The sequence below is a fragment of the Hippopotamus amphibius genome, chromosome 8 (genome assembly GCF_030028045.1).
Source record: "Hippopotamus amphibius kiboko isolate mHipAmp2 chromosome 8, mHipAmp2.hap2, whole genome shotgun sequence".
Classification (NCBI taxonomy): domain Eukaryota; kingdom Metazoa; phylum Chordata; class Mammalia; order Artiodactyla; family Hippopotamidae; genus Hippopotamus; species Hippopotamus amphibius.
This window is the reverse complement of record NC_080193.1, coordinates 141355036-141380017: the sequence shown is the minus strand read 5'-3', so window position 1 is coordinate 141380017 and position 24982 is coordinate 141355036. Positions and strand designations below refer to the sequence as shown.

At 34.5% G+C, this 24982-nt stretch overlaps 1 protein-coding gene across 1 annotated transcript in view; it reads left to right on the top strand.

Moving 5' to 3' along the window:
- Positions 1–24982, top strand: part of SCN7A (sodium voltage-gated channel alpha subunit 7) — a 76236-nt gene that overhangs the window by 36382 nt on the left and 14872 nt on the right. Inside the window, exons 10-17 of the mRNA XM_057746816.1 lie at positions 5931–6137; positions 12065–12161; positions 12755–12993; positions 14043–14216; positions 15698–16054; positions 19392–19826; positions 22281–22386; positions 23930–24084. Of these exons, the coding sequence (XP_057602799.1) occupies positions 5931–6137; positions 12065–12161; positions 12755–12993; positions 14043–14216; positions 15698–16054; positions 19392–19826; positions 22281–22386; positions 23930–24084 (1770 nt within the window). The remainder of the gene's footprint in view (positions 1–5930; positions 6138–12064; positions 12162–12754; positions 12994–14042; positions 14217–15697; positions 16055–19391; positions 19827–22280; positions 22387–23929; positions 24085–24982) is intronic.

The window sequence follows — 24982 nt, the reverse complement described above, 5'->3', positions numbered from 1 at the left end:
TTTAGTTTTTTAAGGAACTTCCGTACTGTTCTCCATAGTAGCTGTACTAATTTACATTCCCACCAACAATGCAAGAGGGTTCCCTTTTCTCCACACCCTCTCCAATATTTATTGTTTGTAGATTTTTTGATGATGGCTATTGTGGCTGGTGTGAGGTGATACATTACTGTAGTTTTGATTTACATTTCTCTACTAATTAGTGATGTTGATCATTTTTCATGTGCTTTTTGGCCATCTGTATGTCTTCTTTGGAGAAATGTCCAGATCTTACACCTACTTTTTGATTGGGTTGTTTGTTGTTGATATTGAGCTGCATGAGCTCTTTGTATATTTTGGAAATTAATCCCTTGTTGGTTGCTTCATTTGCAAATATTTTCTCCAATTCTGAGGATTGTCTTTTCATTTTTTTTAAAGAACCTTTATTGAGATACAGTTGACAGACAATAAACAGCATATATGTAGAGTGTACGATTTGGTATCCCAATCTCCCAATTCATTCCCCCCCAACCCTCCCCGCTTTCCCCACTTGGTGTCCATGTGTTTGTTCTCCACATCTGTGTCTCTATTTCTGCCTTGCATTTCCTCTTTCATAGTTGTTAGCATTTGCCTCATGTATTGAGGTGCTCCTATACTGGGTGCATATATATTTATAATTGGTATCTCCTCTTCTTGGATGGATCCCTTGATCTTTATGTAATGTCCTTCTTGTCTCTTGCAATATTTTTTATTTTAAAGTCTCTTTTATCTGATATGAGTATTGCTACTCCAGCTTTCTTTTGATTTTCACTTGCATGGAATATCTTTTTCCATCTCCTCACTTTCAGTCGGTATGTGTCCCTAGGTCTGAAGTGGGTCTCTTGGAGACAGCATACATATGGGTCTTGTTTTGTATCCATTCAGCCAGTCTGTGTCTTTTGGTTGATGCATTTAGTCCATTTACATTCAAGGTAGTTATTGATATGTATGTTCCTATTACCATTTTCTTAATTGTTTTGTTGTTTTTGTAGGTCCTTTTCTTCTCTTATGTTTCCCGCTTAGAGAAGTTCCTTTAGCATTTGTTGTAGGACTGGTTTGGTGGTGCTCAATTCTCTTAGCTGTTGCTTGTCTGTAAAGCTTTTGATGTCTCCCTCGAATCTGAATGAGATCCTTGCTGGGTAGAGTATTCTTTGCTGTGGGTTCTTCTCTTTCATCACTTGAAATATATCATGCCACTCCCTTCTGGCTTGCAGAGTTTCTGCTGAGAAATCAGCTGTTACCCTTATGGGAGTTCCCTTGTATGTTATTTGTCGTTTTTCCCTTGTTGCTTTTGATAACATTTCTCTGTCTTTAATTTTTGTCAATTTGACTACTATATGTCTTGGCCTGTTATTCCTTGGGTTTCTCCTGCCTGGGACTCTCTGCGCTTCCTGGACTTGGGTAGTTATTTCCTTTCCTATGTTAGGGAAGTTTTCAACAATAATCTCTTCCAATATTTTCTTGGGTCCTTTCTCTCTCTCTTCTCCTTCTGGGACCCCTATAATGCAAATGTTGGTGCATTTAACATTGTCCCAGAGGTGTCTTAAGCTGTCTTCAGTTCTTTTCATTCTTTTTTCCTTATTCTTTTCCACATCAGTGATTGTCACCATTCTGTCTTCTAGGTCACTTATTCACCCTTCTGCCTCAGTTAATCTGCTATTGGTTCCTTCTAGTGTGTTTTTCACTTCAGTTATTGTGTTGCATATCTTTGTTTGTTTGCTCTTTAATTCTTCTTGGTCTTTGGTAAATTTTTTGATCTTTGCATCCAGTCTTTTTTCAAAGTCTTGGATCATCTTCACCATCGTTATTCTGAATTCTTTTTCTGGAAGGATGCCTATCTCCTCTTCATTTAGTTGTTTTTCTGGGGCTTTATCCTGTCCCTTCATCTGGTACAAAATCCTCTGCTTTTTCCTTTTCTCAGTCTTTCTGTGGTTGTGGTTTTCAGTTCCACAAGACGAAATACTGCTGATACTGCTTGATACTGCTGTCTGCCCTCTTGTAGAGGAAGCTATCTAGGAGGCTTGTGCGTGATTCCTGATGGGAGGTACTGATGGTGGGTAGGTCTGGGTGGGCATAGCTCAGTAAGACTTTAATCCAATTTGGTGGGCAGAGCTCAGTAAAACTTTAATCTGCTTGTCTGCTAATGGATGGGGCTGTGTTCACAACTTGTTGGTTGTTTGGCCTGAGGCTACTTAGCATTGGAGCTTACAGGCTCTTTAGTGGGGCTAATGGTGGACTCTGGGAGGGTTCACACCAATGAGCACTTCCCAGATCCTCTGCTGCCAGTGTCTCTGTCTCCTCGGTGGGCCACAGCTATCCCCCACCTCTGCAGGCAACCCTCCAACACCAGCAGGTAGGTCTGGTTCAGTCTCCTCTGGGGTCACTGCTCCTTCCCCCTGGTTCCTGGTGAGCACACTTTTTTGTGTGCCCACCAAGAGTGGAGTCTCTGTTTCCCTCAGTCCTGTGGAGGTCCTGCAATCAGATCCCGCTGGCTTTCAAAGTCTGATTCTCTGGGGATTCCTCCTCCTGGTGCTGGACTCCCAGGTTGGGAAGCCTGACATGGGGCTCAGAACCCTCACTTGAGTGGGTGGACTTCTGCAGTATAACTGTTCTCCAGTTTGTGAGTCCCCAACCAACAGTTACGGGATTTGATTTTAACGCGATTGCGCCCTTCCTACCGTCTCATTGAGACTTCTCCTTTGTCTCTGGATGTGGGCTCTTTTTTGGTGAGTTCCAGTGTCTTTCTGTTGATGATTGTTCAGCATTTAGTTGTAATTCCGGTGCTCTTGCAAGAGGGAGTGAGCGCACATCCTCTTACTCCACCATCTTAATCCTATTTCTGTCTTTTCATTTTAAATGTACGTTCTTTTTAATTCTTCTATTTCTTCTCATTCTCCTTTAATATTCAATCATGCTCCAGTTGTAGTAACAGAAAGCTTGCTGTCATGAGACATGAAATCAAAATTCTGAGAGTCCTCCTTTATAACTGATGATTTGTGTGTGATAGTGTCCCTGAAGGATGTAATATGTGCTCATTAAATAGAGATTCAGTTTTTCTTTTAAGAAAAGTTCTATCACAGTGGAATCTGCAGTGTCATTTCAGCAGCATAGTTAATATCAAAGGATATTAGATAAAATAAATAAATTACTTTAAATTCCAAAAGTATTTACAGTTGCAGAAGAACACTCTTTTCAAACACACACACCATAGCTTTTATGATTGAATAAATTATGGTGTGTGTGTATATGTGTGTTTACAGGCCATTAATAATGATAAGGGTAAATTAATATATTTTTGGCACAAGGGTTCATAGTATATTATTAAAAGAAAATCAAGTAAACCAAACATGCTTGTAGTACAATTATATTTCTAGTAGAAGTACATAAAAATATTACAAGTGATTCTTTTCCTTATGCAAACTATATTTTTCTAATTTTGTAGCAGTAGTCTGTTATTTCCCAAACTTGTTGACAAACACCAATGCCTCCTCCACAACACGATGCACTTTTTATTTCTAAAATAATGGCATCATATTGGTCTCCTTCTAAAAATTCTTCAGTGATTTCCACATTTCTATGGGATGAAGCTCAAAGTCCACATTCACGGTTCATAGTGCCCTTTAAACTCCAGTCTCTGCATTTGTTGCCGGATTCATTTCCCAACAATACCTCAATATATACTCTGCTTTATTTAAGTCAAAAGACTTGCTGTTTCCTAAACGACATTTTCCCGTAATTTTTTGTTTCAGTGTGTGTAAATTCAAGCTTCTTCTATCTTCAGTCTCATGCCTCAGATTTATGCCTCCAAGCCATATTTCTTCTTTGAGCTTTTCCTCAACCTCTTCTTTTAGAGCTGGATATATTCTATATCAGAATTCCATGTAATTGCTTTTGATAGTGGTTAGTTTAATTGCTTGTTCAGCATTTCCTCCCACTAGGAGATACACTACCTAAGAAGAAGTATTTTGTCTTATTTTAATTTTTGTGTTCTCAGCATCTAACATACAAATGCTTAATGAAATTTTAATTACAAAAATATAAGTGAATATTTACGGGTTATATTACTTTATATAATAGTTGAATGTCTTGCCTTTTTTATAGCTTTCAAAGTGTGTTACCTAATTTTCTTGGTAGCATTTGTCTAAAGGAAATCCTTTCATAAAACCAGTGAAATGAAAAATCAGTCCGGGACTGCCCCGGTGCTGGAGTCTTACAGGACCTTCATCATTATTGCACCCTAGGTTTTTATTGACTAGTGTAGATAAGGTTTGCTTGAATTTGGACTGAATTTTTACTCTGAGCATGGCCCTACTGAACTAAACTGACCACGGCTAGAGAAATTCAGCAATTATTCCCAAAGAGTACAGCTCAGGTTGTAGAAACTATCATTCCCCGTTCATTCAACACATATTTATTTGATCCAAATACTCTTCGATACAGCACCAGTACAGAAATGAACAGGGCAGATCGTCAGTCCTCATGGAATGCAGTTACGTTTAGAAACAGTTAACGTTTATTGCACACTTGCCATGAGCTAAGATCTTCTCATATTGTTTCACTTGATTTTCTTAACAAATCTATGACAAAGAGGCTATAATTAGCCCCTATTTCCTGTTAAAATATAATAGAACTAGAATTTATACACTTTCCATTCTAATAAATCAGCCTCATATAGTGGAAAGAGCAAAAGTTTTGAATTCAGGCATTTCCCCCCAGCTTTGAAATCTTTACCTACCTAATTTTCATCTCTTCTATGTGGTAAATACTACATGAATGTTTTACACAGAATTAATAAAATAGTAAACATAAAGTATTTATTAATGTGCATGTCCTGCAGTATACACCTTGGTATCTATTACTAACTCTTGAATAAACTGTAAATATACTGTACATTTCCTACTAAATAATAGGAAAAATATTTAACCAAATCCTAAATAACTGACTCACTGGGAACATAGAGTTTATTAAAAATACCTTTAAAGAAAAACATACTATAGATTAATAAGAAATTATTTCTGAATAAAATGTTAAAAGCTTCTATTAATTTATAAACATGCTTAACTCTGTTATATCAACACAGTATTTTCTGCAAATAATACTTGTCTGTTGATTCAAATGAATGCTTAAAAATTAAAACTATTTCCATTTATTTTCTTGAGGTTTGTTCATATACTTTTAATCAATGAAGATAGATCAGTAGACTATATTTTGGATTTGTAATATCTACTTATAAGTTTTTAAATTTTCTGATATACCTTAGGTTATTATTATGAAATAAAAGCTAGTCAATGCTCAGGTTGGAAATCTACAATATTCTATTTTTCTATCCATAAATGACTTTGTATAAGTGAATGATATGACTTCCCTATGTGATTTGTCTAGCGGTTCTTCAACAAAGCAGGTATTCTGACAGATATAGAAATATTCCCGCTCCTCATCCTTTTAAATAGACCCGATTTTGTACCTCACTGTGATGTTTCCATAAAGTAATGATCAGAGGAAAATAATCTTTAAACATTCATTCTTTGACTTTATTACGCTTCATATATTTAAAGATTCTACTGCAAAGGAAATAATCTTTCATATTCAGACAGTCCAGCTTTCTTTATTGAAACATGACAGTTTTTTCCTTTCAACTTGTTTACTCTATTAATGAAGACATAAAAGTCAAATGCTCACCATGAATTAATTAAATTGCTAAATTCTTCCCTGGTTTTGTTCCACGTATTTTGTACCTTACATATATGTCTAAAGTTGAAGAGCATCTCATTTATTTCTCCAATATAATGATGAGATTACATTCCACTTACGACTAAATTATTTTCATAACAAAATTTCATTTTTCATTTTATAATAGCTGATTACAGAGAGATAAATAACGTTTCCTCTCTGTCCTGTTTTCCACCTCTCCTTAGATCCTTTATGCTTCTGGGAAGGTCTACATGGTATTTTTTGTCGTGATAAGCTTTTGGTTTGCCTTTTATATGGCAAGTTTGTTCTTAGGCATACTTGCTATATCCTATGAAGAAGAAAAGCAGAGAAGTGCTGAAAAAGCTAAGAAGAATAAGCCAGAACTTCAGCAGGCTTTAACGGAACTTCAAGAAGGAAAAAAAGGAGCAGAGGTATAGATTTTTTTAAATGCTTTTTTAGAGTCAGAGTTTATCCTCTCAAGGTCTTGGAGCATATTGCCTTCTAATAGATGCTCGATATCTGTGTGTGGTACGTGATAAGAAGATCATAAGTGATTTTGATAAGAAGGCTCATTTTTTGCTACATAACATTCTTTCCTGAGTGCAGTAGGCCAAGAGTGACCAACATCTTGAAGATTTTCTTAATATATGCAATCTTTTGGTTCCAAAATACATATTACTACTACTGATAAACTATGGATATATTATAGATATTTTTGAACTTGACTTCTCTTAATGCAGGTATAGTTTATTAATTTAAACTTGCTTCAGACAGCACATCGGAATTAACCTTGGAAAATTTTGTTGTTCAACTCAAAAGAGATAGTGCCTTCCATAATTTAGAAATCTAAAGTACTAAAAGCATGGATCAAAGTATACTACTGAAGTTGTAAAAGGAGGAAAAAAATTTACTTTATTGACTTTTTAGCTCTTTAAAGAGGAAATGCACTGTGCATCCTGGCATAGGGAGTTATTTCATCTGTGGAATAATTAAATCCATGATTAGTAAAACTTACTATAGTTTTACTCTAATTTTCAATGACCTAGTGTTATGTTTGAATATGTTTTCAGATGTTTAGCTTCACAGCAAAAGATTTAATCCATGAGTCGAAAAGTATTAATAGAAGTAACATGAATGAAGTTGTAGAAAATTATCTTTAAAGATCTAAATTGTGCCATAAGGACCCAGGAAAGCAACCAGAAGTAGCTTACTTATTTTCCACAGGACCTGGGTATCTCACACCTCTTCCTAGGTTTAGAAAGGGATAGCTTTAGCCTGGTCTCCTGATATCCCTACTCAGAGCTGCCAAGGTGTGCGGTCAGCAAGAGCCAAAGCAGCCAAAGGTGGGAGAGAACCCGTGCCTCTTCTGGGGTGTCGCTCTCTTCCCCTGTATTGTGAGGAATTCCTCTGCCCAGAAGCTTGTTCTTGGGAGGGTGCTCAGCCCAAAGTGGTCACGAGCAAGTCAATTGCTTCCACCGCACTGGCCTGGTTACAGGGCTCTCACTTGTGGGAGGGGAGCCATACCCTGCCTTTTTTTCCATCCCTCTGGATTTGTTACTATTTTGCACTCTTAACACCTGCTAATGAAGATTGTCTACATAGGGGAAAAAATACTCAAACTACATTTTCTAGTAGATGTAAAAAAGATTGAGGGAGCAAACAAAAGGTTGGCAGGAGCTATATCCAGGACCCTCTCATATAAAAAAGATGAAAAGAGGTGGGGAAAAGTAAAGGGCCAAGATTCACTCTGGCATGTATAGTATGGCTGGCTAAGAAGTTCATTGATACCAAATGCTCCTGCTGGGCTAAAATGGGGGAAATGTTAACTTCCCTAATATATAAGTCTTTCATTAAGTTGTCATCAGTAAAGAAGCTCTAGAAAAGACATTTCACTGAAAAGTGAGGGCTGAATGACATGATGTAGGATCATACCAAATGACAAGTTATTGATAGATACATGCATCTACAAGGTTTCAATGCATACCATTGAAACAAGAAACAATCATAGACTGTATGAAGAAAACATGTAAAAGAGAAGCTATTGAGTATAGCCATTATATCACCCATGAGGAAGCCACAGAAAAACAAATTCCAAAAGCTTTCTGTCTCTAGAATTGAATCTGAGGCCCTTCAGATTGTAGTCTGAATGATATGTTGAATACGTAATCTGTTTTGAAGTGGCGTTTCAAATGTCAAGGGCTACATACAAATGTATCCAACAGCACAATACTTCTCTTATTTCAGATGAGATGCTTATGAAGAACTTAATTTTCTAATTTCCCAATATCTCCATTCATCTGGCTATTCTGGACCACATACAGCCTTTCTTGTTTTAATTAAAATCTTTCAGTTATAAAGGATTTCTTTTCCTGGAAGAGTACTAGAACATTTTGTCCTTGGAAAGTTTTCTGGGAAAATGAGAGTAAAAGTCACTTTCACTTGATGTATTTTCTTTTTGTTTTTTTATTTATACATAAAAAAAGACTGGAAAGTGAAGAATTTAAAATGGAACATACTGAGAACCCTTTAGGTGACTGATCTGATTTAACACTAGACAGATTCTAATTCCAATGTTGGAATTACTGGGAAATTGCATGTTTCCTATTCTCACATTTTAAGAAAACAGTAGATCATATTGACTAAAATCACAGTTTTGCAGTCAAATAAATATAAATGTTAGTCCATTTTAGCTACTTAATAGATGTCTGATATTTGCCAAGTCTGTTAACCTTTCTTAACTTCAGTTTCCTCATCTGTAAGCTGTGTATTATAATATCTGTGTCATAGGTTCTTGTGAGATTCAAGTTACATAAATGCTTGTAAAGCATTTAGCACTACTTAGAATAGACTAAGCAACTGAAAAAATGGTAATGGCTAATTATAGGAAACACAGGAAGACCACTGCAAGAAGGCACAGCAGTCCATATGGAGAATACTCGTCAATACAAAATTCTTGTCTTTGACTATGTCCCCCTTTTGGGGTAATTAAAATAACAATAATAATGATAATAATAATGGTAGTGATAATAGTATGTAATGTTTATTGAGTGTCAGCTATGTGCCAGACACATAACTATTGTCTTCACGAATTCTCAAATTTAATCCTTAATGAGGGGTTCCAGTTGCAAAGTTTGATGTATATTTATTGGTATTTGATTTCTCAACACTGAGAAAGAGAAGCCACTGTTCATCACCTTACCATCATTGTTCTGGAGAATCGACACTGAAACAATGTTACTCCATCAATTACACAGTTTGTATGTGAAAATTTCCTATGAATTGCCAAAACCTCAGAAAGGAATCAGATATATATGACTGTAGGAATATAAATATTTTTTTAAAAATGTGCCTGTCTAAACTGACCTTCTTGTAGTTCACCTATATAATTAAATAAAACATTATTGGCAATCTTTTATATGCTAGGCATTGTATTAAGCATTGGAGGTTTAAAAATCAATAACAACAAATATACTATAATAAAATATGAAATTATTGTAAAAACAAAATTGTAACTCTAGGACCACCAGACATTATGTTTCCTGATGTTATGAAATAAAAAACATAAAACACCACAATATCTTCTTGCCAAAATCTGTCCGAAGTCTAATAAGCCTCTAGATCTAACCATCTTTTTCCAGAGACTATAGGAGAGAGAAGAATGTATTAAATTATAGTAAAAACCATAATCTGCCAAATTAAGAATGTGGAAAATTCTACAATATAGGTAATTTAGTATCTTTAACAAATAAATCACATAGGGTAAATAAATTAAAATCATGAGATAATCAACAGAACTGCAAACCAAAAAAAAATGTATATCATGTTGTGTTTTGATGGGAACAAGCCAACTATAATAGAATGTTTCTGAGCAATGAAAGAAAACTGAACATGGTCTGGGTATCGGATAATATCAAGGAATTACTAATTTTGCTGATTGTCATAATGGTGTTTTGATTATCTTTTTAAAAAGCTTATTCTGAAATTTTATGATGTCTGAAATTTGATTTAAAATACTTCGGGAAGAAAGTAGGGTGAGTCATACATGAAAAATGGAGAGTATAATGTCACTAATGGTTGAAACAACCTATTGGGTAGCTGGTGAGTATTATTCTCCACTAAAAAATTAAATGAAAGTGTGGGAAGTGCTATAAAAATGAGAAACATAGTGCTTTGAGAGCCTATAATAAAGGATTTCTCTGAGTCAGAAAAGCTTTTTATGAGGACCTGACACTTGAAGTGAGATCTGAAGAATGAGTCCATGCTTTCTGGCAGGAGGGAACAGGATGAGTCAGAGGATGAAAAAGGTCAGTAGAGAGAGCAAGTCTGAGTCCAAGAGGAACATTCCAGGTGTTCATTGCTAACCACCAGAAGTGTGACTGGGTTCTTCCTTACTCATATCTCCCCTCTGGAGAAAATTGAAACTAGTGGTGAGAAGAATCTTAACTGCTTCTTCCAGTCTAATTTTAATGTTGGATAGTCTAAAATTCGGGCATATGCCCTTGTTAGCTCTTAACTTTCCAAAAAGGAGATTTGGGAGTCATAATCCTCTCCATCTGCATTGTAAAATAGCTATATCTGCAGTAGTTGGCCAACTTATGGGCACTTATTAAATATTTTTGAGACGCTCAACTGAGGTAAATATATTACTAGACTGATGTGTGATTTGCTCCTTTTATTTCCTAAAACATATCCATCGTTCAAGCCAAATCAGTGAAGAATTGAGCATTGACTGTATCAACAATAACGTTGTTACTCTCCCCTCTCCACGCCGCCCCCCCCCCCCCGTGATTATCTTTACTGACTTGCTCTTTGGTGTAAATTCATCAAACATTGTCACTCTCAGAAGCAGCTCTATGAGAAGTGATTCCTTGGTATTAAGAATATACTGGAGGATATCATTCAAGATAAGACAAAGTATCATCTTTATGAATAAACACCTAGGAAATTCCTCTCAGACTTTAATAACAGAGAAAATATAGTCCTGTTGGTTTTTAGCTCATGGAAATTTGGAATTATATAAATTATCACATATTTTATGTAGCCTTGTAAGTCAGCTAAGAAAATACTTTCTGGAATAAGCATGGTTTCAATAAATAAATTAGCTTCACATCCGGAGCTTTTGCTTACTTTTTCAATTAAAAAAAAAAAAGTGAGGCAACAGAGATCTGTAGACCTACAGAATCTGTCATTTTCCTGCTGGAATTCAGTATGTGGTACAGATGGTTTGTACCTTCCCTAGCTCCAGTATTTATGAAATTAGAGGGGACTTGACTGACGCTGAGTGAGATGAATAAGATGGTTCCCTTGATATCTACTCGGGACTTCAGGTAGACCACAGCAGAACCTGGCAGCCAGGGTGTACTGGGCCTGGGTGGTCAGTGAGCCTTAACCACTAGTCCCCTCAATGTTAGGGGAACAGCAGGCCCATGCCATTTCTCTCTATTCAAAAGCAGCCTCACCTGTTTAAATTTGTTTACTATGTATTTCACCTATTTACCAAATTAACAAGCATACAAATATTATTCTTTGAGTGTGTCAAGTAAAAAAGCTGTTGGGAGCTGTGTGATGCAATATCATCTACCCATCGTCAGTATCTTACAGCTTAAATTCAAGTAGGAGACTTATACCTGGTCACTAGAAGCATCTGGGGCCATGCTTGTGATAGTCATGAATGTGCAGAACTTGTAACATCTGCATCAGCGCATAGGGGTTTGGAGTGCTTTTCCAATGCACGGATTCTTTTTAACTGCGTGTAACCACATCCACGAAACAGAGAGTGTCTTAAAACCATTACTCAAGAGACACGAGGGACAGAAAGAAATGATTCCTTTTCGGAATTATCACATACATTCTAACCAAAACTATCCTTTAAAATTCATTCTATTACCTGATATTACACGAGACATATTTCATCATCTCAATGCCAAATAATTTGATTTTGTCAAGAGAGTTTACAAAGTCATCGTTAACATATCCTCGAGTAAAAAATGTAAGGTGTTAGAGAAATGTAAGGTGTTATTATCCAGTAGCATGTTTGCCCATCATTCTAAACTGTACATTGAATTCTTTGTCAAATATGGGTAATACCACTAACATTCTCTAGTTTACCCCTTTTATAGTTGACCTTGTAGTATAAAATGATTTTATTGAGTTGCAAGTAATAATACACATTCATTTTCCAAATAATCCTGTCAGTTTAATAGTACCTATAGTGTAAAGAGTCGCAAATTATGGAAACGAGAAAGACTTTTGGAAGTGAAAATCACCATTTTTAAGAAGGTTATAAACCTTCTTATAGTTATAGTCTTGGATCTACAAAGGGGGAAGCTAGTATTAGACTCATCAAATTTCTTTTTAGACCAAGACCACACAAATAGAAATGAAGAAAAGATCATCAACTTCTATGATTACTTCTTTGGATATGTTGGATGACGCTACTATCAGACATGAAGAAGGTAAAGTAAAAAATATTTAGGCAGTATGAAAGGTCCCATTCATATGGGTCACTTTTAAAGAAATTCTCCAATTTCTTCAGAGATTATAATAACTAAGATTTAAGGAATAACATGAGACTACTAGAACGAATGCTACTTTAAAATGTCATAAGTATAGTGTTTTAAACACTAGAAAAGGTCACCAAAGAGTGCCAAGGAATTTTCTTTGTTTAACACTGAAAATAACATGAAGTATTAACTTGTAACTAAAACTACAGTTGGAGTATATAATGTTAACATATTAAGGTCCTTTTTATACTTGTCTCTGCTTTGTTAATATATACAACTAGTAATCATTATTATAAACAATATGGAAAGACATTATTTTGTAGAGCATATAAATCTAAAATTATTTTCATTTGTCTAACTCGGCAAGCATGAACAAAAGAGAGGAGATTTACTTTGCTCTGATTTTTATTAATACAAACTATTTCTATTTGCTAAGACGAAATCAGAGGTCTAGTTTCTGTGCATGCAAAAGTCAAAATTTTCTACTAGCTAGAGCTTAAATGGACAATTAGCTAATGCATAACTTTTCTACTCTTTCATTTCAGAACTTAAAAAATCCAGGAAGAGTTGCCCGTTTTGTTGGTATAGATTTGCTAAAACTTTCTTGATCTGGAATTGTTCTCCCTGTTGGTTAAAATGGAAAGAGTTTGTCCATATGATTATAATGGACCCATTTACTGATCTTTTCCTCACCACATGCATAATTCTAAACATACATTTTTTGGCCTTGGAACACTACCCAGTGAGCGTAGAAACCAGCCATATTCTCAGCATTGGAAACCTGGTAAGGCTCTCATTGTATGTTATTTTCTTTTGCAATTTCAACCTTTCTTTAGTCATTGTCCTCCCTGTTATTTGATTTTACAACTCCAAAACGTTGCACATGCATTCTATTAGATGAAGTGCTGTGTTCATGTTTCCTCACCTCACCTCCCCCAGCCATGCTTTGTAAATGCTCTTATTGAATAGATTTGTAGCTAGAGTCCGTTTAAGTTTAATGATTCTAGCTAGCTGCATGGCAGTCAGGTTAAGTAGAAATTACTTATTTCCTCTACCTTTTCAAATATCCTCTCTCTTGGTATGGTAGCCCCTAGATCAGAGTAGGGCAGAAGTGAAATAATAGATGCAAGTGCTTCGCTGACACCAGAATTTTGAATCCTGTTACAACTGCACCTAATCTTACATTAGAGCTTACCCTTTTGGCGAGATATTTTTGAGATTCACCTATCTCTTTTTTCATACACAGTGCAAAAGACAGAGATTTCTATGGGTTTAAAAACAAATTGTGTTCAAGCAAATATACATTGTTTAATTTCATTTGCTTTTATTGTTGTTGTTTAGTTGCTTGATACTAATACAAACAGCCAACTGCTACCAATTTTGAACTATATATTTACTTGATACCAAAACAGTAATTTATTTACTTCTGTCAGTGGTTTCAAAGGACAGTTTCCATAGGTTTGCTTTTCTTCTGGATCATATATACTTTTAAAAAATTTCTTTTACAGTTTTAAAAATTAAATATTTTCATATGTACTCTTTATCCCAAAAGGAGCTATTTAAAATGAAAAGATTTTCACTCTCAAATATTCTTTTGTTTTCTTCCAGGATGGCTTTTATTAAAGTGATTGAAGATTCTATATGCGATGTTTGACATTAGATTGTCAAACAAAATGTATGAGCCTGTTCTTGTAATACAGACTCCAAAACTAATCAGATCTTGACAGAGGAAATATGAAGAATGTGGCAGTGAAAATTTACAGTTTCTGTGTGTGAGGGTTCTGATAGAGCTATTGGAATCACGTTCTCATCCCTATGTTTTGTTTTATTTAGGTGTTTATTGGAATTTTCACAGCAGAAATGATTTTTAAAATAATTGCTCTGCATCCATATGGGTATTTTCAAGTAGGTTGGAACATTTATGATAGCCTAATTGTGCTCCATGGTTTAACAGAAATTTACGTGACACATTTTCACGGACTGGCTGTTTTTCGATCATTCAGGGTGGTAAGTAGAATCCAAGACCTAAATTTTATTTTATAAAAATTCATCTCAGTTTCCTCAGATATGAATTGGGAAGAATAGTAATACTTATATTGTAGGTATACAGGAAGTATTAAATGAATTAATTCCTATGTAACGAGCTAAGAAAGTAACCCAGAAAAAAGTTAGTAGTCTCCAATGCTGTTGTTTGGCTCAGTCATTAAAGGAAATAAGCCATATATGCAGGAAATTTGAGATATAATTTTAGAAAGCAGGGTCAGGATTACTGCGTCAGTTTTGAGAAGCAGGATAATAGAGCCCCAGAAGCTGAATGCCAATGTGTAACTAAAGAATTAGCCATAGAACCAGGTGAGTATTTCTAAATGTAGGGTAGAAAACTTTGTAAAAAAAGAAGTCTGGCCAATAACATTTTATTGGAAAATTATCATCAGAATCACTATATGCCTGCAATGTAGGTGGTGGTAAAAGTATCAGAAAACTAGGCAAAGAAATAATATTATTAGAATAATATTTATGGAAATGTTGGGTATGTGATAAATAATATGTTATCTCATTCTTGGTAACAAGTTAAAGAAATGTAGCAGATATCAAGGACAATTAAGTAGATTTGATCTTATCCGAATAATTCTCCAGGATCCTATCTTAAATCTTTACCCATAGGCTTGTCTAATGAGTAAGAGAAAACTATAAGAGCTATATTTATCAAATTTATGGGTGAAACAAGACTGGGAAACACAGACGATGTAATGAAAGATAGTATCAAAATATCTGGAAGACTAGTAACAGACTGAATATAAGATGAGTAAGTTTTACATGGATAAATGTTAAGTCCTACCCTTGAGTCTAGAAAGCCAACTATATACCATAAAAAACTGGGGAAGCTATAGCACATATAAAAATAATGTATGAATTTTAGATGACCCAAATATTAAGGTGATCTTTTGCCATATAAATAAAAATGTTAAACCTAGTGAAAAGAATTGAAATATTCAGACTAAACCTAGAATGTTGTGTTTGGTCTTTCATGTTATTTTTAAAGGTAAATATATGACAAAACTGTCAGTGGAATTCAATGGAAGCTGAAGACTTTTCCGATACCATCTGTATGTCAAACTGTGAGAGAATATTCAATATACTGTGAAAAACAAAACAAAGAATGGATACTTGCTTTACCAGATATTAAAATATAACACTAGAGTAATTATGATACTATGATATTGAATGGAAATTGACAGATCGATAGAAGAAAATATACACGGATTTACTGTAAAACACTATAGAATATGTAAGATGTATTAAGAATTGTACATAAACTGAATTTTCAGTGCTTAGTATTAATAATGCTCAAAACTGAATATTACATTAGAGACTACATACGTATACATGTATAATGCTGATAAAAATTTTAAATGTACATCATAATGAATAATGACCAGATTTTTTGTTGTTTTTTCTCTATTCTTACTTTTACATTACTGTATCAGTTGCGAATTTTCAAATTGGGGAAATATTGGCCAACTTTTACGATTTTGATGCTGACTCTTGGTAACGCAATGGTGGCCCTGAAAGACTTGGTCCTGCTGCTGTTCACATTCGTGTTCTTTTCTGCTGTGCTTGGCCTGAAGCTGTTTGGTTCGAATTACAAAGTATACGTCTGCAACATAGATGAAGACTGTCAGCTTCCACACTGGCACATGCATGATTTCTTCCACTCCTTCCTGAATGTGTTCCGGATTCTCTGTGGAGAGTGGATTGAGACGTTATGGGATTGCTTTAAGGTGGCAGGCCAATTCAGTTGTATTCCTTTTTACATGATGGTGATTTTAATTGGAAACTTATTGGTAAGTAATCCATGCTTTAAAATTTTCTGTGAAAAACTGATGTATTGTAGCCTGGCATTTTCATAATATGGACTTATGAAAGCCAGTGTTCTGTAACTGTGCTGTCTCACATGGTGGCCTCTAGCCACATGTGGCCATTGATCAGTTAAAATATGAGTGGTCCACTTCCAGATGTGTTGTAAGTGTAAAGTACCCACTGAATGTGAAGTCTTACCTCTCCAGAAATAATAATTTCATTAATAATTTTTATATTGGATGCATTTTAATTATAATATTTTTGCTACACTTCGTTGAATAGGATATGTTAATAAAATTAACTTTCCCTGTTTTTGTTTACGCTTTTAATGTGGCTATTGGAAAACTCACGTGTGTGATGTTCATGATATTTCCATTGGATAGCACTGGTTATTATTACCTGCTACTCAGAGCAGCTTTGGCTTTCTGTGGGAAATAGTTACCAATGAAGACTCTCAGACCCCATCCCAGACCTGTGGAATCAGAATCTACATTTTAACAATATCCCCAAGTGATGTGTACGCACATTAAATTTTAAGCAGCACTTAAATGTAGTGCTGGCTGTCAAATATGACTGCACATTGGAATTACACGGGGAACCAATAAAAATAAACTAGTCTTGGATTCATTCCCAGAGATTCTGATTTTATTGGTATGTGGACATAACCCGGTCATCAGGATTTTTTTTTTAATCCTCATTTGATTACATTGTGCAGCAAAGTTGGAAAGCCACTGATCTATAAAACTATCATGCATTAACTAAGAGGAAATGCTTTCACTCTTAAGTTTCCAGTAATTGGAGTGAGATTACATGAATTGAAGTATCTTTTACTTCTAAGAAAAAAAATGGCTTGTAAGATAAAATTGTTCTTACCAGGAAAAAAAAGAGACTCAATATTTACTTTTTACTCCTAAGTCATAGAGGTCAAGTACACCTCCCAAAAGGTGGGGATAAAAATCATAGGTTAGATTCCATTATATCAGGGCATTTCCTCATTGCTTCTATTTACCCTGGGCATACTGCTGTCATATGTACGTTGGCATTATGTTTAAGTGTTCATATACTTGTCTCTCTTCCTTATTAAACTGTAAGCTCCGTGAAGGAAGGAATCATGAGTCCTCCTATTAATCTTTTAAGAGACTAGGCTATTTTTAATTCAGAACTCAAACAAAGCGGTAGCATTTTACAGTGTTATAAAATTCTTTCTTTATATCGCAGTTCCAGAGCATTTTGAACGTAATTTTCAGCCTTTTAACACTCTTCTTGTGTATGTATATATGCATATATATGTGGGGGGGAGTGTGTGTGTGTCTAAGATATAAGAAATCTTAGATTGTAAGCTCTTAAAAATACAATTGCTGTAGCATAATTTTTCCTTCTCCAAATCCTGGCATAAAAATCTATTCTTTCATTCATTCCATAAGTAATTAATTTCTCATCAAATATTTATGTATCATGTGCTTTGTGCCTAGCATTGTGCTGGCTGTCTATTTAAGAGAAAACATGGTTCCTACTTGTATGAAGCTTATAGTCCTGAAATTCTTACCTAACACCCTTTGCATTTTTCTCACCATGGACAATACTTAACCAAACAAAGGAAAAAGAAACAATCAACTACCTTTGAATGACTCTTCGTCTTGCCCTTTGTCCTTTGAGAATGATAGAGATGCTAATAGTGTAGTTCCTACAATGGCCATGGAGCCTCTGCCCAGATTATCTGTAAATAAGTATTGATATCAAAATGGGAAACTAGTGGGAGAACAGTCAAACTGTTCTGGGGGTATTGGCATTCAATTATTGTCTTTTCAGTTTTTTTTACTTTTTTATCCATTGAGAGTCTGTCATTGTAGATTACAGAAAATAGGTGTTAGTTGTTCAGATGATCTTACCTGCAAGAAATTTCCAATGCTGGGCCATCTTACACGCTCCATTTTATTGCTACACCAAAACTATGGTTACAAATAAGATAATTTATTTGATGATTTTATTATCTGCAAAAATATTTTGATTTTTCCATGAGTGAGTCTTATTTGAGCTTTTTTCTCTTCCTAAGAGATAAAAAAGTTCTGGGTATTGAGAAGCAAAAGTAATTCATTAGAAATGAACACAATTAGGTGGGTGCTTCATAATATTTTAGGTGTATATGTGCAAGACAAACAGTAATTATCAGAGTGCTGGAGAATTCATCTCTTCTCAGAGATCCAAAATTCTGAAAGATACTGTAACAAATGAATGTTGCACCTCTTCATATACTTAACTATTTTATTTTATGTACACATAAATTGTCAGTATAAGTATTTTTAAGAGTAGATCTTAATATATGAAGAAATCAGAAATAAAGGCAGGAAATGTTATGCAAGTTATATACATATTCTTACATATAATGTGTACCATTTGAACTTTTTCCTTTAAAAATGTTATATAAAACATAAAGTAAATTAAATCTTCAAAAGCTCAAATATCTGAAGAGAGGAGAGAAAACTGCCAGAATAGACAAATGTTCAAATGATTGCTTTAAGAGAATAATCAATATAAATCTCCAACACTAGACTCCAGAATTATAATCTATACTGACAACAGCAAACAAAATAAAAGTCTGATTCTCTGGAAGCTGCATATGCCTTGATCTTATTTCTCAGTGATTGTAAAGGTCAAAATACACACTATCCCCAGATTCGAAGTAACTCGCAAATATTAGAAATGATTCTTCCATCACACCTCTCTTTCTTATCTGACCAAATTTATTACCACAGAGAATCAATTAACCTACCCAATCTCTGTGCTTGCACCTCACAAGGAAAATGAGATCTGGGCTTTAGAACCAGGGATAGCTCCCTCCCCATGAGATTCTTCAAGAGTTTGCAGAACCCATGAAGATGTCATTACACATCTTCCTGGGTTAGGGCTGAAGTGACGTCAGCCCCCTAGAGTAGCAATTCATTTTCTCACCTTGGGAGAGTCAGGCTGGCTTCGTGAAAGAAAACAACTTTGGAATAAGACAGAGTTACATTCAGCCTCTGTGATCTTTGACACTTTGCATCTGTAAGCTTTGTGTTTTTCATCTGTAAAAGAGAAACAAATGATATTTCATAGAATGTTGTGACCCTGAGTTGAGTTCTGGCTATACAAACCCCTAACACAGCACCTGGCCCACTGTACATGAGTAAAAACTGAATAGCCTAAATAGCATTGTATGTGTGTATGCTGTTTTCAAATCTCAGGTCAGATGTTTTAAAAGACGGTTTTGTTGTTGTTGCTGTTGTTTGAAAGGAAACAAAAAAAAAATGAGATGCGTTTAACCTCATTTACTTCCTCATTCAGATACTTTACCTGTTTCTGGCACTGGTCAGCTCATTTAGTTCATACAAGGCTGCAACAACTGAAGAGCGTGATGAAGCAAAAAATCTTAAGCGTGCAATGGCAAGGATTAAAAAGGGAATAAATTATGCGCTTTCTAAAATATTATGCAAAAACCAAAATGCTATAGAGGAAACAATGGACAATGTAAGTGACATGTATGTTAAAGAGAATATTTCTGACCATACTCTCTCTGAATTGAGCGACACCCAAGATTTCCTCAAGGATAAGGAAAAAAGCAGTGACACAGAGAAACACACAGCCACCGAAAATGAGAATCGATCACTTATCCCCAGTCCCAGTGTCTCAGAAACTGTGCCGATTGCATCAGAAGAATCCGATATAGAAAATCTGGACAATAAGATCCAGAGCAAATCAGGTGATGGAAGCAGCAAAGAGGTAAGTTGTTTTAATACCACAGTTGCTTATTGCTGCTTGATGGCATTGTCGATAAGGGAGTAAAGCAGTGTTGAGTTTCCAGAGTTAGATTACCCATTCGATCCTAGCTATGGCACGCCTTGTTCCTGATTTTCTGCTCCTGATCAAGTTTTTCAAACTTTCTAAGCTTCAGATTCCTCATCTGTAAATGAAGATAAAATTGTATCTATTTCTTAGAGGAGATAGAAGGATCAAGAAAAATAGTTCAATAATGCATAGAATAATGCCCAGTATATATAGCTAGCACGTAGTAAACTTCAGATAATATAATTATAATAGCCTGTCAGTTAATAAGCAGGCACCATGGGGTAATGAAAAGCATATTGAAGAAACCTACATTTTAAAAATCAATATGTATTATTGGAGACATCACTACTCTCTTGAGCTTTCTCATCTTTAAAATATAAGATGGGACTAGAAGAATGCTAAGTTACTTTCTTGCCAGCTAAAATTTTAAGATTCTTGTCAGATCTTTTCTGCAACATATTATAATGTTATAATTGAGTTGGACAAAAAGAACAAAGGAAAAAACCACCAGTTTGAATTGTGAGTATTTTGTAGCTTTATAAACACCTGGCAAAAAAAAAAAAAAAAAAAGAAGAGTCACATTCAAAGAAGGGCAGATACTGCTGTTCACTTAGCTTTTAAATTGTATACCTTACTGGATACAGCCTTAGTGTCTTCATTTGCAAGCAGCATAACTTAGTAGGAGGTGTCATTGAATACAAAGCTACATCTACAAAGATCACATCTGCACTGTGAGCCACTTGCACTGGACCTCAGCTAGGGAATCATTTCAGTTCATTCACCGACATGAGGAAGGGCAGAGAATGTCTTTTTCCAGGTCTCCAAAGTCTCTAGCACCATTTTATCTCCCAGACTTCTTCTGGCTTGGCAGCTGCTCTCTGCAATAACTTATCAAATTGGTCTTCTAACAGGAATTAAGTTTCCATTTTTCAAAGTCTTTCCAGTTTCTAGTGAAGACATTTTTGTTTCAGAGAATCATTTTCACTCCTTATCACAAGCAATATTCTCAGGTTCATTTTCCTTTAATTAATACCATTATTCGAAAATGAAAAATATTCTTATCTAAAGTATTCTTCTACTTCTATATCTTCACTTAAATATTTTTGAATATTTATAGAGTGCTAGCTGATTTTATTTAAATTATAACAACACTATAAGGGATGCACTACCATCCATTTCTCAGTAAAATTGCTATTTATCATAGCACATCATGTGGAAATGGGAAACTTCTTGCCAATCTCATTAGAAAGTCAGAGATATGAAAATACATAGGAAAGATGGAACTTAATATAACCCTAAATGTTGAAGTTTCAGAAGTCGTCATTTAAACTGCATAGTGTTTTGGTCCTGTTGATTGGTTAACTACTCCAAGATTTATTCATTTATATATTTCATTATATATTTAGTTAATCAGACACTTTCCAGATTATATAGCCCAAGAGTACTTAGGATGTTAATCTACCAAAACCCAAAGAATAGAATACCACAATTACATGTGATCTGATAATTCAGAAATTCATACTCCTGTTTCTTTGGTATTTAAACTTTCGTATTTTATTACAAATATGCAACTGCATAAATTTCATAAAAATAACGTCAAACTTAGATTTTAAAACTTGTTTTTTCATAATGTAGCAATATATGTTGGTCATTAAGTAATCTTTTACTAAAATGATTTATAATTTTGTATCTTGATTTATTTATAAATTTAGAATAATAAGTACTCACACGGTTTTGGGAAAATCACATCAAATAATTTATGTGTGAATGCTTAAACATTATATAATATTAATTTATTTATTGTCTACTCCCAAATCAGTGCATTGCTATACCCTTATTTTATCAATAGTAAGGAGAATACAAAGGGAAATGAAATAATCTTTTAAAAGATTTTCTTATTTAAGAGTACTATCCTGCTGGATATTTTATTTTTTAACTGAGCACCACAATGTCTTACAATTGACTGTATATGGTTTAAAGCAAACAAAATTTCCTAATTTTATTTCCTTGACACATTGTGCAAATGATGAAGAGGTGGAACAAAATATTTATAATTTTCTTTTTTATATACTCTACCTAGATCTTTCCTTTCAGAAATTTGAGATAGCCTACACATCTTTTAGTTGAACAGTATTATTAACTATATGTTAATTTTAATCTAAAATTATTTTATCTTAAATTAATTTTTAAAAATATTTTTTAAAAACTTTAGCTTCCAGAGATATGTATGCATTTTAATATCAATTATGAAATTAACCCAGTCTTTTACACCTGATAGTAGTCTTTCTGTACATAATTTTTCTTTTTTCTGAAAATAAAATAAATTTTAGCTACAGTGAGTAAATGAAACTATAATCACAACTTTCTTGGTGGGACTTTCCTTTTCAGAAGGTAAAGCAATCCAGCTCATCTGAATGCAGTACAGTTGATATTGCACTCTCTGAAGAAGAAGAAATGGTCTATGAACATGGAAAGCCAAAGCATCTCAAAAATGGTGAGAAAAAATAAATTCCTTTGATCATTATATTGAAATTAGACTAAATTTCTCTTAACCTAAATAATGCTATGTAATATACTTTTAATTTTAAAGAGTTTGTTAATTAGACTAAGGAACACACACACACACGGACATGTTTGCCTGCACATACGCACATGCCCGCATGAATCCTGGTAGAAACTTATAATAAACGTCAAAGAAAAAGTCAACATTTGGAAAAGAAAGAAAGGGCCTACTTCCTAGTGAGTCTAATGAAGTAGTTAAGAGTGTTGGTTCTGAAATCAGACAGCCTGAGTTCATATCCCAGCCCAGCACTGACTAGCTTTTAGTTACCCTCTCTCTGACTCGTTTCCTGATATGTAAAATGAGGATAATACGAAGACTTACTTCATGGGATTATTAAAAAGATTAAATTAGTGTCTGTATGTGTGTGTTTATAATGTATGGAATGGGGTCAATGTTTAAAATACTCATGGGAAAACAAATCATGTAATGGTCATGTGTTTTTCTATTCCACATGAATATTGAGACATGTAAAGGGCTTCAGTCAGTGGACTGACTCACTAGATGTGTAGCATGCACCTTCCAATGACTTTTAATTCAAACTATTTTTCTAACAAGGTTAACAAATACCTGTAGGTTCTGAATATTTAAAATCACTGGTAATCATCAAAATGGTAATTGCTAAATGTTAAAATTCCTATATTCAAAAATAAGAATCTGCTCTCAGTAGCTTGAGTTCTAGCACTTGTATCACACAAGACCAGGGAGGAAACATTTTCTATATTTTTCTGACCAAAGATGTGCAAATTGACTCCAGGTAAAATCCTAAAATGTGTTGACTTTGAACTCCACCCACCTCCATTCTTCATTCCCCTACCTGCTAATCACACCCTTTTCAAGCCTCAGGTTTCCCTTATGCTAACTCTCTTGACCAGAAAGTAAAATTCAACCACTAATACACCAGTACCCTACCCACAAATCACTCCATAACCCAAGCTTAGCTTCTTAAATAATTTGAATCAAAATTTCCATTCCCATGCCACCTAAGAACTGGGATCAATTTAATTTACTTAACTGATATTATAGCTCTTAACATATCACAGATATTTGTATAGTTAAGTGGAAATGCTTGTTATGCCATATGAATCCTCAGAGAATGAATTTTCAGGCATTATACAAAAAATGTAGTAATCAGAAGTTGTGTGTGTGTGCACACGTGCGTGTGTGTATGTGTTTGTGTGTTTTGTAGGAGTGGGGCTAAGTTCTGTTCTCACACTCCGTCCAGCAGGCTAAGAGGATGTTCTAAGTCACCTCTGCCTTTCATAATTTCTTTCTTCCTACAAACTCACAAGTTAAGTTTTTCTTTTTTTCCTCAGTGATTGCAGTGGTCACTGCAACAGGGGTAAAAATCAAATATTTATAAGCCAGAAATCACCCATAATAGACTCTGTAAATAAATACTTGCTGAAACATTTGGAATGTTTACTTTTTCATGAATTTTCTAGATTTCTGTCCTTAATAGTTTCATTCTTGACAGGTAATGGACAGAGATCTTCATCTGCTCAAATCAGTAGAGACTCCAAGAAAGGAAAAACTTGGCAGAACATAAGGAAAACTTGTTGCAAAATAGTTGAAAACAGTTGTTTTAAGTGTTTCATTGGCCTAGTTACTGTGCTCAGCACAGGTGCTCTGGTAAGTGAGAGTATGTGATATTTTCACCAGAAAGAAATGCATCATGAGTCTTATTCATGAAGTCACCATGCAAAATTATTTTTCCCCAGAAGATCTATTATAGCACCAAATTTCACATTCTATGATTTCAGTTTTAGAAGACATACATTACAGTTTCTTAGAGAGTCTGCATATGCCTCATTCAATATTAAATAAATAATATATAATTTCATAATGTATGAATGATAGCAGGAGAAAAGAATATTAATAAACACCGAGTTTTTGCTATGTTAATAAAGTTTGATAAAGTGCACACACTGTGCTAGTACTTTGGTACCTGTCCCATAAAGAAAGAGAAATATTGCATATACTTTTAAGAAGCTTTGAACTACAAATATATTTACCCATTGACCCCAAAATCTTAATTTGGGGAAATTATCTTAAAGTCTTCACATGTATTAAATGCATTTACAAAGCTATGCACTGAAGAATTTTTTGCCATAGAAAAAGATTGAAAAGCAAAAAGAATCCATATTAGGTGACTGTTTAAATATGCTATTTTACAGTCAGCCAGTGGGATACTGTGCAGTTACCTAGAAAATACAAGAGCTGTCTTCATGCTGAGATTGCAATTCCCCCAGGATATGGTAATAAGTGAAAAGAAAAAGAAAAGAGTGAAATGCACAGCCTGCTACATTTTATGTAAGAAAGGACGGAAAATAGAATGTGTATTGATATTTGCTTGTGTTTAATTAACGAAGATAAAAGAATGGTACACAAGAAATAGTTAATCGTGAGATGCACGAAACAGAGAAGATGGAGTCATGGTTGGGAACCAGACTTTGTACTGCATATATGTTTAAAGCAAACTTTGTACTGACATTTAGAACACATGCTGAAAAGCATGCAGATCGTAAGT